The sequence below is a fragment of the Acanthochromis polyacanthus genome, chromosome 18, assembly GCF_021347895.1.
Source record: "Acanthochromis polyacanthus isolate Apoly-LR-REF ecotype Palm Island chromosome 18, KAUST_Apoly_ChrSc, whole genome shotgun sequence".
In the NCBI taxonomy this organism is placed as follows: domain Eukaryota; kingdom Metazoa; phylum Chordata; class Actinopteri; family Pomacentridae; genus Acanthochromis; species Acanthochromis polyacanthus.
This window is the reverse complement of record NC_067130.1, coordinates 25,710,583-25,729,077: the sequence shown is the minus strand read 5'-3', so window position 1 is coordinate 25,729,077 and position 18,495 is coordinate 25,710,583. Positions and strand designations below refer to the sequence as shown.

At 37.9% G+C, this 18,495-nt stretch overlaps 1 protein-coding gene across 2 annotated transcripts in view; it reads left to right on the top strand.

Annotated features, from left to right (window-relative positions):
* The first annotated feature begins 4,541 nt into the window (after positions 1-4,541).
* LOC110964377 (ras-specific guanine nucleotide-releasing factor RalGPS1) overlaps positions 4,542-18,495 on the top strand; it is a 106,305-nt gene continuing 92,351 nt past the window's right edge. For both annotated transcript variants that reach the window (XR_007937736.1, XM_051938899.1), the window contains exons 1-3: positions 4,542-4,904; positions 12,397-12,536; positions 17,654-17,758. Coding sequence is in view for 1 of the 2 variants with exons in the window: in XM_051938899.1 (XP_051794859.1) it covers positions 12,480-12,536; positions 17,654-17,758 (162 nt within the window). In the remaining variant the exon portion in view is untranslated. The remainder of the gene's footprint in view (positions 4,905-12,396; positions 12,537-17,653; positions 17,759-18,495) is intronic.

Sequence of the window (18,495 nt, the reverse complement as noted above, 5' to 3'; positions counted from 1 at the left end):
CAAAATAATGTTAGTAAAATATAAAATTAGGAAATTATTTGACGATGTGGTCGTACACTGTGTTTACATAGGAAAATCTAGATTAAAACTTAAGAAGGTTTTAAAATAAAATCAGGCAGTTCACAGGATAAAAATGAATTTGTGCCAAGATGAAATAAAACACTGAAAGAAACTAAATTGATAATATTGGATAGATGCAACAAAAACTGTATATTGCTTTATTAAGGAAGTGACTTCATTGACTCTGCAGACCTTCAAACCTTGAGGCTGACTGAAGCTCCACTCTGTTACCTTCACATGAGTCCATGAAGTGATTTAAATGTCATCAGAAAACCGTTGAAATCAACTCAACTCTAAACCTGACTGGTACTCAGTTACAAAAAATGGACACTGAGGTCATTTTATCTTGTCTCTTCAAATTTGTTAAAAGCTCAGGACTTAAATGAAGTTTGTACCTTACACTGTGCCACGCTGCTCTGTTTCATTTCATTTTGTAGCACGCTGCTCTGATGAGGCAGTTGGAGTTTTCTCTGAACAGCAGAGTCAAGCTAATGTTCATTTTGCAGTGAAAAAGTTGACTTAGCATGGGACTCTTTTTTGGCCAAATCAAAGTAAAATTACTGCTATTGATTATCTTTGTAGATTCTTAGTCATCCAGGTCATGGTAATTGTAGAAGGTTCAGTAAATTCAGCAGCGCTCTTGTCTTGTTTTATGTGACAATTCCAATTAAACTCCTGGTGCAGAGTTTGTAGTGAAAATGTTGGTCGAGCAGAGGATGGTTTCGACCTATTGACCTCTGGGTTATGGGCCCAGCACACTTCCACTGCTCTTCTGGACTCTGGATGGGACTCCAATCAGAGATCTCCTGCTCATCAGATCATGTTTGAAGTAGTTGTTCTACCACTACCAGAGAAATGGTGAACATAAAGTAAAACTTAATTTGTCTGCTGCCTCCAAATCACTAAATCCTCTCTGCATTGTAAAGAGGACAGATTTGTAGACTGCTGCTGTTTAGCAGGAAATGAGCTCCAAGTTCAGCAATCAAATGAGAGCATTAGTCATCGCATTCATTTTGTTTTTTATTGTGATCACTGTTTCTCCAAATGTATTTGCCTTATCTTTTGTTAACTACAGTGTTTTATATGGATATGTTCTGAGAGGACTCTTCGATATTTGGGATTTTCTTTCCTTATTTTCAGTGTGGCATTAACCCCTTTCAGAGCTCACCAAAGATTTTCTTACCTGTGCACTCATCCAAGGTTGTTCATTTTAGCCTTAGAGTTGTGGAGCTAATACTGAGTGAATTTGGGAATGGGTTTTTTTGTGTGTATTTAAAAAAAAGACCCTCAAGCATCAGGGCTTAACATTGGGTGGACAAAAAGGAGATTTAGAATGAAAGGGCTCATTTCAACTTCCTTGTTTATCTTCGCCTCATTTCCTCTTCAAAAATCACAAGTTTGTTTCAGACGAAAACTGCTGCAGCATCTCTGTAAATGCCCTGCCTGTCTACATCTAAATTATCCTGTAAGCTCTCACCAATGCCTCCAGAGGGTGCATAAGAGCAGATCACAAGTCTATCACAGGGTAAGGGAAACACCAGAAAATGAGAATTAAATATGAAGCTGAGATTCCATTCTATTCTCCAAATAATCTTTTAAAACAAAAATCTGAAAAAACACAGAATTATTTTCTTTTATTTCTTTATTCATGTCAGACATGTGAATTGTCTGAAGTAAAGATCTGGAGTAGTGATACCAAAGAGTCGGTTAGAGAGTCAGTCTTCCATAATAAATGACTACTACACACTAAACAATGTTCTTGTTTTGGTGATTAGAAGGACTGTTTAATTTTCACCAGTTAATAAGGTCGTGGCTGCCAGGGAGCACCGGTTAGAATGCACCTCAGGACAAGGTATTCCTTGTTGCTTTTTTATTTGTAACAAAGATGCACATATACAAATGTCTGTGTGTGTGATTCTGAAACAAGAAATAAAATAAGTAAATAGTTAGTGTCCAGGGCTGCACAGTGGAGTAGTGGTTAGCAATTTCACCTTGCAGCAAGAAGATCCCTGGTTCATGTCCTGGCTTTCCCGGGATCTTTCTGCATGGAGTTTGCATGTTCTCAATGTGCATGTGTAGTGGATTGTGTTCTGCGTTGTGTTTGAATTTAGCATTAGACGACACGAGGATGGCAGCTTCGAACAGGAAATATATTTTCCTCCTTCCCGGGAGGAGTCGCCATAAAAAGAGAAAGCAGAACACAACACCCAATATTATAAACAGCTTGACAAAGACACAAACTATACTAACTAAACAAAACATTCTATTAAGGAAGAAAAAGGCGAGAAAAAACAGAGAGTGACAAAAGCACATACCTTCCTGTGAGGAGTTGCCATAAAAAGAGGAAGCAGAACACCGCTTTCCAAAATAAAATACCGACCACACTTCTGGTGATTATTAATCTTCCTCCCTAATGGACATACTAAAAACTCATAACCATAACTTTATTTAACTAGTTTCCCCACAGGATGTGACCAATATTCAACATATAAAAAAACCATAAAAACAATAAATACAAATATAAACAAAAATAAATACAAATTCATATAGCGCAACAACATCAATCTCATTCTATTACACATGCATGGGTTTTCTCTGGGTACTCCGGCTTCCTCCCACAGTCCAAAAATATTCTGAGGTTAAATGATTACTCTAAATTTCCCATAGGTGTTAATGCGAGTGTGATTGTTTGTCTGTATATGTAGCCCTGTGACAGACTGGCGACCTGTCCAGAGTGTCCTTTGCCTTCGTCCGAGTCAGCTGGAATAGGCTCCAGCGCCCCCGTGACCCTAGTGAGGATAAAGCGGTGTATAGAGAATAGATGGATGGATAAGTGTACAGTATCAATCAAGTCACATAACCCAGCAGGTAATCTGCAGCAACAAAGGAAACTGAGTAAACATGTAACAGTAAGACTTAAACTATTATCCTGCATAATTTACAAACTAAACGATGAGCATATTCACTTACTTAAGTGATGGCCAACACACCAAATATATAAAGAGCATGAAGAGTCTTCACAAGCACTGTCTTCTGAACCTTCCACTAGTGATTCTCTGCAGAGCAGCAGAGCATAGTGGCCCCTGATTGGCTAATGCCTTAATTATCTATTAAGCCTGCCTAGTTCTGTCCTTCATCACAGTTCTCATTTTTGCTGAAGAGCTGAAAAATTCGTTCCTCAGAACAGCTGAACTGTGTAAGTTTAGCTTTCAGTTTGCTGTCAGTGCACTATTGCAATAACCTATAGACCTATTAATTTCAAAGAGATATTCTATTCTATTTTATATTCTCTGCCATTGCCATGATCAGTTGGAGCCTCGTTGCTCAACAGTATTCTACATTTAATCACAAAATGTGATACAGTAGGTGATTACTGACAATAAAAATAGCACTTTTTAAAACAGGAAATGGAGGTGTGGCTATGTGAGTACATCACCAAATTTAAAGGCTGATTGTACATCTGAATTATTTTAAAAACAATAACATTTTCTCTTTCTCTCTCTTGTTTTTACTTTGTGCCATCTGCAAAGGATCACTTAAAGGTAGTAGGTCATCATTCATCTAATGTGTAACTGACACTTTGTAGCAAGAACCTTAACTATTTTTCCAGTAATAGTACATTAGGAACAGACACGACTGGTAAATATTGACATTATGAAGCACAGTCTTTTGATCTAGGCTCAGGAAGAGAAATTTGCTTCAGCATAGTCAACTAAAAATTTTTAATCTTTAATCTGTTGGCTTAAAGACAAAATGCACTAGCCTCACATTAGAACAATTACTAAGAACACATTTAATTTTTAAAGAACATGGCGAGAGTGCAACTGTTTCTCTCTCAAGTCAGTACAGAGGGACAACTAGATGCTGTCATTATCTGCAAGACCGATTGTTGTAATAATCTGATATGTGGTCTCTCCAAGAACAATACACTCATGGAAAAAAAAAAACATTACACCACCCCTGTTTTCTTCCATTTCTTGTCATTTCAGTGCCTGGTGCCATGAAAGATACATTACCTAAAGAATACAATGAACATGACAAAAATGCAGCTGATTACATAATACTTTATGTCCTATTTGACATGCTTAAGCTTAATTGTATTCCCAGGGTATGTATGAGACCACTTCATGTCAAAAGCAGCACTGCACATGCAAAGGCCAAGAGTGGTTTCCTGCTTACATTCAAGCCGTAGCACAACTCAGAAGTTGTTAGCTGGTCTGGGTGGTGAAACTGAAATAGTAAAATCTGCCTAGAATTTTTAAAATTAACGTTTGTAGAGACGTATTTTTTTTGTCGCTAACACACGCAGTACACAGAATCTGTGACGTCCGAGCCTACATGCCACATGAAGGCATCCTAGATGCACCTGCGTCTAAAGACGCTGTCTGAGAGCGGCTCTCTGGTTGGCCTGCTTATCTCAGAGCCACCTTCTCATTGGTCTGCTGGTCTGAAAGGCGGGAGCTCTCTGCAGAGCCCAGCGAGTGATTAGACAAAACACTTGACTGTCAGGATAAATGCGCCTACCTGTCACTTCCTGCTGTCGGTATTTATTCATTTTCACTTTTTTCCCCCCTGCTGGACATAATTTGGCACGTCACTGCAATGTTTATATGATTTCATCTCATGTATTCCGCACGGTTTGTGGACCCTGCGGACCAAACGTTCCGACCTTGGCTTCATGTTCGCCTTAAAAGAGGAGTATCCCCCTAGTAGAGTGCTGGGAAAACACCAACTGGGTTTAAATGAACCACCACATCTCGATTGGTTTTAATGTGGACCCATATTGTCGTCTGTGATAACGCAGGAGCAGCAACCACAGCAGGAAGGGATTCTCCTGGTGAAAGGTAGGCAGCTGAGCGGGCTGAGCCTGCTGCTACTGTCGGTGCTGAGATGAGGCAGTGCATCGCTGAACACTCACAGTGGCAGCAGGCCTGTCTGTGGGCTTCATATAGCCAATAAACGTCATGTCATGCGTTGCTGTTGTCGTGACAGGACATTGTGTTTGAACAGACGCCGTGAATCGCAGACATTGCTGAAGTGTTTACGTTTTTTTTTTATGTGAGACTCGTCGTGAATGTGAGCTGTGTAAACATGTTAGTGTCCGTGCAGGGGCGGCTCCAGAGGAAGCTGGGCCTCATGTTATGGTGAGCCGTTCCCAGAGAGGAGGTGTTGCTACCTGCAATGGGCTTTCAGTTTCTGGACCCAGTGAAAGAAAGTTTTTTTTTTTTTTTTTTTTTTTTTTTACACCAGTGCTATGCGAAAGATTTTATTCAGTTTCTATGTTGAAGCTGTTCTAAATAGTTATATCATTCTGCCACCTCACTTTCAAAACTGTGAATCATTCTAAATGAGCAGAGACCCATACTATGAAGCAGGATTTAAGGTCATTAAGTATGTTTACATGGGACCTGTAATTCCTCTTTAATTCGGAATTAAAGCTAATTCCGAATAAACTTAATTCTGAATAAACTACCTGGTTTATTCTGATGTTAATTCCGAATAAACTAATTCCTCTGTATGTTCTATCCATGTATACAGTTAATTCCGCTTTAGTTAATTCTGGTCATTCTGCGCATGCTTGGCTCTTCAAGTAGCGATAACGTAGCGGCGTACACATTCTACGACCTTACTGGGCAAGCACATTCTTGCAATTTCAACAGAAATAGTACGCCATTGTCGAGTTACTGTTTCAAAATGGCAATAAAAAGCAAAGGGAAACGCATGCTTATTAGTTGTTCCTCCATGTTGTTGGGGGAAAGAAATGCAACGGCAAATGGAGTTTGTTTTCTTCCGGTAAACAGGGATACATCACGTCCGCTCCCTGTCCAATCAGAATCCTTTCCAACACCCAAGCATTAAAGGGTCATGAAAACCTTAATTTGGAATTAATATTTCCATGTAAACTCGAAGCACAAATCTTTAATTCCGAATGAGTAAATTCCGAATGAATAATTCTGAATTAAAAACTTCATGTAACCGTGGCCTTTGAGGCAACTTGAGGTTTTTACCACCTCAGAGATCACTGCTAACCGGGTATGTCACCATGGAAACATATGCTGAATACTTAACCTGCTCTCTTGCCGTTAATGTTCAACATGACAGATCAACTTGAGCTACAACACCACCTATTGGCCTATCAGGAAAATGGCATCACCAATCCAAAATATCCCGTGGAACTAGGTACACGGACTTCTTAGAGCTACAAGCAATTTCAAAGCACGGACTCTATTGTTTGTTGTGTTTGCTTTGATGGAATGACATTAATCCTAAAACAAACTGATTAAAACACTATAGTCCAATAACCTCTTGTTAACCTTACAAGATTTGCAGTGAGTGCACTTGAGTGCCAGTTTGAATTATGTTTTAGTATTGCTTATTTACTTGCTTCTGTGACTCTTTGCTGAAAGAATAAAACTGCCCTGCATACCATGGGAAAGAGATAGAAGGTGAGATTACTGAATTCATTCTCCACATCATAATGAAATTTTTTTTATTTTATTACTTGATTATTTATTCTCTAAATATTTGCATTTTCTGTAAGTAGAGGGACCCCATTGTAATTTGGTAAAAAAAATAAATAAATCTTGTGATGCACAGTGGTAATTTACTTAAATCTTGGGTCATGGATATCAAAACTTACATCTAAACAAGTTACACAATGGGACAGAGATATAGAAAAGCCTTGTAGTTACATTCAAACAGTCAGCATTTTTTTAAAACCAGCTTTTCCTCCTGACTTTGGCTGCAGGAGTTGTGCTGCTTTTTGTTTGTATCATGTGTTAAAACTCATGATTTTAAGGTTACAGTATTGTAGAATTAGTAGGGTTCTTCTTGTGAGAAATATGCCTCCCTTAACCTGCCCATGTTTTCAATTGGAGACCTAGTGCCAACAACGCCCCTTTTTATGTGAACATGCTCATAGCTAAATTCAGAAACCGTAGTCCGATGCACTGGATTGATGATCAGCTTTGTGTGACCACTTAGCCAGACTGCAGTTGTCAGGTTTAGTGAAGCCAGGCAGGGCTGGAGTAGGACTCATTTTCAGTTTCATGCCTCAGACTGGCCCACTTTAGATCACAACCTGTTATTATTAAAATCATGTAGTTATAACCATACACGTTGAGTCTCTGTGCTTGCACTAGGGAAAATTTGTCTCTAGCCATTGCGGCTAAAGTGCTAGAATTTTGTTTAGCCACATTTAGCCACACTTTTTCAGTATCTGTACTGCGGCGCACGAAATTTTGAAAAAACTGAGTCCTTTTCCTGCATTCTGGTGCATTTTGAGGTCAAAAATTATGTTCAATATTGCTTCAGTTTATTTCAACATTTAATTAAAAAAGTTACTCACACACAATTTGCATCTGGACTATTTTTATTTCGAAGTAATAAGAAATATGCACAACAATTCCTGTAAAAAAAATCAATATATCAATCATGTCACTGTAACATAAAATACATACTCATTCAACACTTGTTAGGACTAGAAAGTACTGAATCTTACTTTCCTGACGAGATTCATGAAAAAAGCTAATGAGATTCATCTAAACAAAAATATTATTTTTGCCATCGAATGGCTGTCTTCTGAAACTACAAAGTATCCCTGGAAAGTACTCTGTCATTAAATTATCCCTCAGACTAGAAATTACTAATTTTTGTTACAAAATAATGCAGACTAGAAAAGCCTTTGATTAAACAGTCACTATGTGAGCGTGGCTACCACATTGGGGGGGTGGGGGACTTTCCTTTTAGTGGCATTTATATTCGCTCTAAAATAGTAATAATTCGAAGGGGGGGTTTGAAGGCCCGTCCTCATATTCGTATCCAGATATGTGCAGGATCAGGAGTCTTAGACTATTTAAACAATATTTTCATGATAATCTTACCTCTCATGTGTTGTACAGTTGCCCAACATTCACCATTTGTTGTACATATGATATTTTTATAAAAAAAATTCAGTATCTTTCTATTTAAAATGATTTTTCAACTCTTCGATCGCCCTCTCCTTGTCTGCCTTGTTGTACGCCTTCCCAGGGTTAGTCCAAATCCTTTCTTTTGATTGGCTGAGACGAGAAACGTGACAGTGTGCATCTATTAATGATCGGAAGCATTCGGATCATTCCGGTTATACTCGGTAGCGCTCTTCAGTAAAGACAGATAGATAGATTAAACCTTTATTAATCCCACAGCAGGGAAACTTATAAGGAGACGCGGTTTGTTATTTTCTTTGATTATCGCTCGGCAAATTATCAAAAAATTGTAAGTTAACCCTTTTTTCACTTTAATTAAGCAAAATTAGCTTCACCACCGTGGCTAAACATGCTAAAAATGGCTTTGCCATCCTAAAGAAGGCTTCGCCTATGGCGAAGTGGCGATTGGCTAACGCAAGCACAGAGTCTACAATAGCACATTGTTCTGTAAAATCTTGTAATTCAGTATACTTTTCTAAAATATTTCCAATTCAATGCATGTAGGGGTTGCTTAACAATGTGGATTTATTTCAACATGAGTGCACATCTCCAACAATATTCTTTACAACACATCATTTTCAGCAATATCAGAATTCTGTTCATATAAGTGTTTGCAGATATCCAAACCTTAAAAATGAAATAAATAAATTTATGAAAAAGTTAGATATTAAATTTAAAAAATAAAATAAAAAATGCTGCACTTTTGAACAAATACGAGAACATGAGTTAAAGGGCTACCCTTCATCACTATTCTTTACAACATCAGAATGTCCTTTTTTACAATAATCAAATATCAAGCAAATTTGTGTTTACAGATATCTAATCTTAATGAATAAAGAAAAAAATAATTATTGCCCTGTTCTCTGCAATTTTGGTAATCACTGTATAACATATTATTCTAATGATGCCATTATTGTTTTTTTCCTCTGCATAAGAGTAGTTTCAAAGAAACACGGCCAACCCTAAAACATTAATAAATATCTGAGCAGTGCACTGGTCTGCGACTTTGTTTATTACAATGTCATTGTCCAATGACATGACAGTGTTTCCTTGAGGATTTTTTTCAGCAGCGGTGCGGGCTCTCCAGGAGCTGTAGCGGCATAAACAAATGACACTTCACTGCAGATTTTGCTTTTACAACCTATTCATTGAATGGATAGTTGAAAATAGCTTTTTAAAAGGCTGAATGTAAAAATTAAATAGAAAATAATATAAAGCAATAAAATTATATTAGTAAAAATAAAAACAATAAATAATAATTTCTTGATGGGGCTATAGAATCAGGGGCATAGTTTGCAGCCAGGCTCAGAACAATTATTTTTTCTGTTTTTTTTAAATTTTATTTTATTTTTTTTAAATAAAAGAGCTCTAAGGCTCTGTTGTCATATAGGGACAAAGTAAAGTGACATTATTGATCATTGTTCTTAGAATGGAAATGCACTGAATTTTTTTGGACGTATTTATTTAACTGAAATATTGACATGTATATTATGCAAAAAAAATGAAAGGAAGACAAGGTTCATGGATACTCACCATTATCAGTGTGGTAGAGCCATGAGTGGAACTATCTGTTTTTTGTTTTTTTTCCCAACCCATTCAGGGTCCCAGCCTGATAGCCTGTGCTTCCCATTAGGTTAATGATACCTGTGTAGCATTATCTTCGTCAGGTGCCTTTCTCTTCTTAGAGAAATATTTGAAAAAGCTCTTCTGAAAATGCAGTCAGCAGTTACATCATGGCTGTATATATTAGCTTAATGCTATCAATTAGTTTGCTCATATTAGCGACACTGAGTTGGCACTGGGCCCAATTAACTTAAGCTAATGATACACTATATTGCCAAAGGTATTCGCTCACCCATCCAAATAATCAGAATCAGGTGTTCCAATCATTTCCATAACCACAGGTGTATAAAATCAAGCACTTAGTCATGCAGACTGCTTTTACGAACATTTGTGAAAGAATGGGTCGCTCTCATGAGCTCAGTGAATTTCAGTGTGGAACTGTGATAGGATGCCACCTGTGCAACAAATCCAGTCGTGACATTTCCTCGCTCCTAAATATTCCACAGTCAACTGTCAGCTGTATTATAAGAAAGTGGAAGTGTGTGGGAATGACAGCAACTTAGCCACCAAGTGGTAGGCCACGTAAACTGACGGAGCGGGGTCAGCAGATGCTGAGGCGCATAGTGCCAAGAGGTGGCCGACTTTCTGCAGAGTTAATCGCTACAGACCTTCAAACTTCATGTGGCCTTCAGATTAGCTTAAAAACAGTGCGCAGAGAGCTTCATGGAATGGGTTTCCATGGTCAAGCAGCTGCATCCAAGCCATACATCACCAAGTGCGATGCAAAGCGTCGGATGCAGTGGTGCAAAGCACACCACCACTGGACTCGAGAGCAGTGGAGACACCTTGTCTGGAGTGACCAATCACGCTTCTCCATCTGGCAATCTGATGGACCAGTCTGGATTTGGCGGTTGCCAGGTGAACCATACTTGTCGGACAACATTGTGCCAAGTGTAAAGTTTGGTGGAGGGGGGATTATGTGTGGGGTTGTTTTTCAGGAGCTGGCCTTGGCCCCTTAGTTCCAGTGAAAGGAATTCTGAATGCTTCAGCATACCAAGACATTTTGGACAATTCCATGCTCCCAACTTTGTGGGAACAGTTTGGAGCTGGCCCCTTCCTCTTCCAACATGACTGTGCACCAGTACACAAAGCAAGGTCCATAAATACATGGATGACAGAGTCTGGTGTGGATGAACTTGACTGGCCTGCACAGAGTCCTGACCTCAACCCAATAGAACACCTTTGGGATGAATTAGAGCGGAGACTGAGAGCCAGGCCTTCTCGTCCAACATCAGTGTGTGACCTCACAAATGTGCTTGTGGAAGAATGGTCAAAAATCCCCATAAACACACTCCTAAACCTTGTGGACAGCCTTCCCAGTGGAGTTGAAGCTGTTGTAGCTGCAAAGGGTGGACCAACGTCACATTGAACCCTATGGATTAGGAATGGGATGTCACTTATGTTCATATGCGAGTCAAGGCAGGTGAGCGAATACTTTTGGCAATATAGTGTATGTAGATACCCAGGGTGGGAGAGAACGGTTTTCTTGTTTTCAATTTAATGTTGTAAAGCACTTTGTGGTGCAGTTTTGTTGTGTGAAAAATGGGATATAAATCAAGTTTGATTGATTGATTTGTGTATGTTAGTGTTTCAGGAAGTCAACTTTCATGCTCTGTAATGCAACAGTTTTTACAGCCATGACACTGCTGGGAAGAAGACATTTTCTGAAATAAAGTCTGAGTGGAGGGACATACATTGGTTATTTATTACATTTAAAAAAATTACTACATGTTAATGTTTTTCATAGGAGCATTTAAAGATCAGGACCTTAGAGTTACACAACAGAGTGAAAGTGCAAGAGAAAAACAACACTGCCATTTTGAAGCACCCCTTTTATAAAGCACCTTGATTTTGGAGTAATGGTGAGATGCGCTTTCAGTGCATTGGACAAACTAAAAAAATATTTAAATAAGGTGAAGACCTTAAGTATTTTTAACAGAGAAACACAAGAAGTCCAAAGTTTGGTTTCCCTTTGAGCAAGAGCAGCTCTCTCTGTAAATGTAGAGTAGAGTGAGAGCTGCTAGTGGTTTGAGAAAAGCAACGATTACAAAGATAAAGCTTTTTATGGTAGGTGTACACTAATACTATCAGGACTTTGTCTAGTGTAAGTTTCTCAATCTCAAGGTCTGTCTCAAGTTGACAAATATAGGAAAACACACATGAAACCAGAAACTGCTTTTTGCATTGATTTTTCAACACAATAAATATTGTTCCACTGCTTTGCACTATGTCAGTGGGATTCTACTAACATCTCATAATACTGGGATGCTACAAAGCCTTTTGAAAATTAAACAGAAGTCTGAAGGTCTACAAATATTGTACTGAGCTTTATGGTAGTAAAAACATAAAGGAAAGATCTGAATGCTATACCTTGATATGAGTGTTATGTCTATGTTTCTAACTATGGAAACCCCATGGGGTCATTTTCACACTGTTAACCCATATTTACCCTGAAGCCCTGCGCTTGTTTTGTAGTCTGTTTGGTTTTTAATGCTCCGTTCATCAACAAGCTCAAAGTGCAGAGCCACAGATGGTTGTAAAAAAAACACGGAACATTAATTTGGATTCTGGACAAGGTCTAAGTGTTTTCACAGTGATGCTGAATTTGTTTCTATGTATATAGAAAATATTTGGAATTGATCAAAGATACCAATGGTGTAGAAACAGGTTTCTCTGAATTACAAAAATTAATGGAAAATATAATGAAAAATAACAAGTCAGGGTTCTTCTGTTCTTCTGTCTCCAGACATGGATGAGAGGTTATGTGTGTCTCCCAGTTAAAGGCCTCTGTTGCCCTTTCCTGTGCATCCCACCAGTCCATCTGTGAGCATGTATCGCAGGAACGGGCTCTCAGATGGCAACAGCATCAATTCAGTCACCTCAGAGGTAAGAACAAGCTCCTGCGGTGTACATTTCTGTAGTATATTGAGGATTCTGATTTCTTATTTTTCTTTGTTGTGTCACCCTGTTGGAAAAAACTTATTTTTCTCTTGATGTGGTGTTCCAAGAGCTGTCCATCATCACAATTCACTGAGAAAACCTATTCAGTAAAACTATTTGAATAACTTTGAGATTCTTCTTCATTTTAACAACATATTTTGGCACAATCGAGGTGATTTACAAAGCATGGCAAAACACAGCCTGCATATTGACCATATATATGTTTCAGCAACAAGGAATTGCAATTTTAATTACTGTAATATTGGAGTTTTATATTGAAATATACAGCTTCAGAACTGACAAAGCTGGAAGAAAATCTGACTTTTTGCTACAGCGGATTGATAAACATCTGTTACTATGAGATTAGATCAGTTCTCCTGTACAGCTCTTTAAAACAGCTCGTTATCACAGTTCTAGCAGCGCTAGCTAGTTAGGATGTATTTGGAGTTTTAATGTGTTCTGACACAATAGGACGTCAATAGAGAAGCTTTCTGAATGTTTTTGTTTAAAATGTGTGTTAATACTATATATTGTTTAATGGTTATTAGAGCTCAATGCACTGAAGCTTATAGAAATGTAAATGAAATAGACAAAACATAGGCAAATCAGGACAATGTTTTGCCAAGTGGTAAGATGAGGTCAGAATTTAGAAAAAATGTGCAGGACTATAGAAAACACAGCCAATTACAGAAATGCACTGCAAATAGCACAGACTACAATGGAAGTGCTTCCAGGAGGCAACAGGGGTTTTGCCAATACTGTGAGACTTGTTTGAATCTTTAAACCTAAAAACAAACAAAAAAAATAAAAGAGAAAAGAAAAAAGGACATATTACATGCGTTAGATGGAAAGTTCTGTTAAAATTCCCTTTTATAAATACATTTTCAGACAACTTTAGTTTATGCTGATTCCAAATAATGTTAAAAGCAAGGCATTAGCAGTAACCTACATTACTGTCCTAACTAGACTATTTAGTCGTAGGAAAAACTGCAGATTAATTGCTGCTACTGATTATATGATTGCTCCTAAAAAATCACAGCTGAATAGTTGGCAAAAAATGCTAAAGATGATTAGATGGTTTAACTTTGTGAAAAGGAACTGTTAAAAGAGTTGGAACAATTGGAATGGCCTCTGTTAGGCTTCATATAGGCTCCCATAAATGTCTTTGAGGTGTTGGTGCAACCGTGCAGGTTATTAAAAAGATGTCCATAAATCACTTGCTGAATATCAAGGCACCATGTTCAGTTGAGGCAAAATAGACTAAATCAAATGACCAGTCTTCTAAATCAGTCTCAGAAAACACACTAAGTATCAGTTATATAATCTAATTGATCATAATTGAATTTAATTAAACTAGTAATTGATATATCAATAAGTAGGATGGATGATTTTTGCATTTCTACATGTAGACGCTGGTAGCATCTACTCTTGCATAACATTAATTAGACCAGCAGTTATAAAGCATTTGTTGTAGAAAATAGAACTACAAAACACAGTATTTACAAAATATTTTAACTACATACATTTACAAAGTGCATGTTATTGTGTGCATGCATGTCAGAAGCACTCCAAAGACAATGTGTGTGTCTCTGTGTTCTGCTTCACCATGTTGTCAGGCATGAACCCACATGTTTAGCCAGAACAAAAGAGACTGAAGCGGGAGGTCGAGTGTCCCCTTAATATGTATGTTTATGTAATCAGCTATGACCCACAAACTGAACTCAACTGCTGAGTAACTCCTGAGTACATACTCTTTTTAAAAATTATTTGTAACATAAAAACAGTATGGTACTTTTCGGAACTCGTTTTTAGTTCCTTTTAGTCGGAGACATGGTTGTGTTGTTTCCATTGAGGTGCAGGGCTTTTTGCAATGAAGAATAAGCCCACAGGAAAAATATGAAATAAGCAAAAACACTGTCACAAACTGCTGGGGGTTCAGTCTAGTGTAATTAACTTGATGATGGCCCTTTCAAGTCTGTGAGTCAGATGAATGGGCCAGCTTTCCTGTTTAGTTAGTCCTCCTCCTCTTGGCACAGAACAGCATCATTTTGTTCCACATGTGGCCCCCATACTGTACATGTTGTCTCTTTACAAAACATCCCAAACCACCCAGTGTCCTTTTGTATGCCTAATGTTTTCTTTTAATAAAAAAATCCATTCCATTTATTTTCTTGACCAAAATGCCAGAGCTGAGCCTCATTAGCCCAGAAAGTCAACATTATATAATAAACACTCTAGAGAATTTAAACTTTATTGTAATTTAAATAGTTAATGTGCCAGGAACAAAGCATCTGTTTTTACTCAGTGTGATCCTTAATTAACTATAATAATCCAGAGAATCATGTTATGCAAGTTATTTGTGTTTTGTATGTATCTGCTGTTTCCGTATGTCAGCATTTACATGCTTTTAGTATTTTCATTTGAAGTCAAATTGCAAACTTAGTCTTTGGAGTGTCTGAGTGTGCCTCTCTGTCCTTATCCCTTTCACTGCCGTTTTCTGAATGTATGTGTCTTATTAAAGGGCAGTCTGTGGAGTTTCAAAGTTTCTGTTTTCATGCAGCGTTTCTCTCCTCAGCGTACCATGTGCATCCTTTTATCCGTTTATTGTATCCGTTTAGTTATCGTGATGAATGCTTTTCCATCCGTGATGTAGTGAATCATTGATTTGACTATTGTTTACATCCACGTTTAAAGGATTGCGGCCTTCCTCCTTCTGTGTTCATTGCAGTACTCTGTTTCTGTAAGACTAGACTAGAAGAGACAAAATAGAGCTTTTGGTTGAAAACTCTTTAGAGTCATTCCTGTGTTTATGTGTATTTGTGCAAAAGGCCAGGACCTGTTAAAGATATAAAAAGATATCAAAAACATTCATTGTCTTGGGACAATAAATATGTAATAAATGAATAAAATGTAATAAATACAAATTCTATGAATATCCTTTAACTGAAGGGAAAGTAAAAACGTTTTTCAAAGATTGCATTTAGGGCTGCATATTATTGTAAAAAAAAAAATGGCATTACAATATTCTGTTTTTCTTTTGTGTAAATTGTGATGTGAAAAAAGACCATGGTTAGGGCTGGGGGCTTTGGAAGCAGTTCATACACACATGGACAAAATTGTTGGTACCCCTCAGTTAAAGAAGGAAAAACCCACAATTCTCACTGAAATCACTTGAAACTCACAAAAGTAACAATAAATAAAAATTTATTGAAAATTAAATAATCAAAAACAGCCATTACTTTTGAATTGTTGATTAACATAATTATTTAAAAAAACAAACTAATGAAACAGGCCTGGACAAAAATGATGGTACCTCTATAAAAGATTGAAAACTATTTGACCAGAGTGACATGATTAACTCAGGTGTGTCATTTAATTGACATCACAGGTGTTTCCAAACTCATAATCAGTCAGTCTGCCTATTGAAAGGGAGACAAGTAGTCACCCTGCTGTTTGGTGAAAAGGTGTGTACCACACTGAACATGGACAACAGAAAGCGAAGGAGAGAATTGTCCCAGGACATCCGAAAAAAAATGATAGACAAACATCTTAAAGGTAAAGGCTATAAGACCATCTTTAAACAGCTTGAAGTTCCTGTGACAACAGTGGCTCATATTATTCAGAAGTTCAAGACCCACGGGACAGTAGCCAACCTCCCTGGACGTGGCCGCAAGAGGAAAATTGATGACAAATTGAAGAGACGGATCGTTCGAATTGTATCCAAAGAGCCCAGAGCAACCTCCAAAGAAATTAAAGGTGAACTCCAAGGCCAAGGTACATCAGTGTCAGATCGCACCATTCGTCGTTGTTTGAGCCAAAGTGGACTTCATGGGAGACGACCAAGGAGGACACCACTGCTGAAAAAAAACTCATAAAGAAGCCAGACTGGAATTTGCAAAAATGCATGTTGACAAGCCACAAAGCTTCTGGGAGAATGTCCTTTGGACAGATGAGACCAAACTGGAGCTTTTTGGTAAGGCACATCAACTCTATGTTCATAGACTCAAAAACCAAGCATACGAAGAAAAGAACACTGTCCCTACGGTGAAACATGGAGGAGGCTCAGTAATGTTTTGGGGCTGCTTTGCTGCATCTGGCACAGGGTGTCTTGAAAGTGTGCAAGGTACGATGAAATCTGAAGACTATCAAGGCATTCTGGAGAGAAATGTGCTGCCTAGTGTCAGAAAGCTTGGTCTCAGTCGCAGGTCATGGGTCTTCCAACAGGACAACGATCCAAAACACACAGCCAAAAACACCCAAGAATGACTGAGAGAAAAGCGTTGGACTATTCTAAAGTGGCCTTCTATGAGCCCAGATCTGAATCTCATTGAACATATGTGGAAGGAGCTGAAACATGCCATTTGGAGAAGACACCCATCAAACCTGAGACAACTGGAGCTGTTTGCTCATGAGGAGTGGGCCAAAATACCTGTTGACAGCTGCAGAACGCTCATTGACAAATACAGAAATCGTTTAATTGCAGTGATTGCCTCAAAAGGTTGTGCAACAAAATATTAAGTTATGGGTACCATCATTTTTGTCCAGCCCTATTTCATTAGTTTGTTTTTTTAAATAATTATGTTAATCAACAATTCAAAAGTGATGGCTGATTTTGATTATTTAATTTTCAATAAATTTTTATTTATTGTTACTTTTGTGAGTTTCAAGTGATTTCAGTGAGAATTGTGGGTTTTTCCTTCTTTAACTGAGGGGTACCAACAATTTTGTCCACGTGTGTAGATGGTCAAACAAATGAGTTGTGTTGCCTCCAGTGCTGACTGACTCTCTGGTTTTCGACATCATCTTTTCTGTAGCCAAAATATTTCCATACAACTGACTTTTTGTTTCTTTTTTCAATCAGATCTTACATTTCAGTGTTTCTCCCCTGTTTCTTGCTTATTTTGTTGTGTGCTCATGGAGACTGCATGTCAACCACTTGCAAATCTTTTTACATAAAGTGAAATAAATAACGTCACAATTTTATGACAGATGTTTTGCACATCATCCCTGCTTATGTAGGTGCAGAGTTGTTCCAGTAATAGTTAAATATGTATGCTTCTCAGGCCAGCAGCAGCTCTGAGTCTCTGGATGGACCTTGTGTGGACTACGCCAAGAGTTACGATGCAGTCGTCTTTGATGTACTTAAGGTGACACCTGAGGAGTTTGCTGTGAGTATGTGTTTTTTTTTTAAAACAAAAAGCAGCAGATCATGACAATGTGGCTGACCCCGCTTTAAAAACAGGTCTAATGGTTACAGTTGAGATCCACTTGAGAGGCTGTAAAGATATCCACGTTAATCTGAAATCAGATAAAGCTGGCACCTTGCAGTTCACATTGTGTTACTGAGCCTGAGAAGCCACATTACATCAGCATTTATAAATGAATGAGTTTAAATTACCAAATTGAGTAACATTTTTTATTTCTGAAAAACATGGTGATGGTGGAATCTACAGGTCATTTGTATATAAACTAAAAAAAATATGACAAACAGAAACCTGTGGAATATCAGGTTTAGTCCTTTAAAAAGAACATTTTCGATTATTAACATTCTGTTTGCAGTTAGGAATATGCAATCTAAACTGCTGTAGAGTTTGAACTGAAAAACTAAGTCCCAAAGACACTGCCTTGACCATTTGCCTCTGTCAAATGATTGAAACTGGCCTGTAAAAATGCAGTCACATTTTCGAAGAGTAGTTTAGTCAGAGGTCAGACTGCGAGACATGTAAATACCTTTTGATTCCACTTCCTTGACTAACTGCCTTGCTATAAGCACAGAACCACAGAAAACGGGTAGAGTGCCAACTGGCTTACAGATTTATGCCTGATCATCAGCTTTTTGTCTAAAAATTTGGATCAGTTATGCTTCCATTCACTTGGGGAAAACTCACTCATGATGAGGTTGATG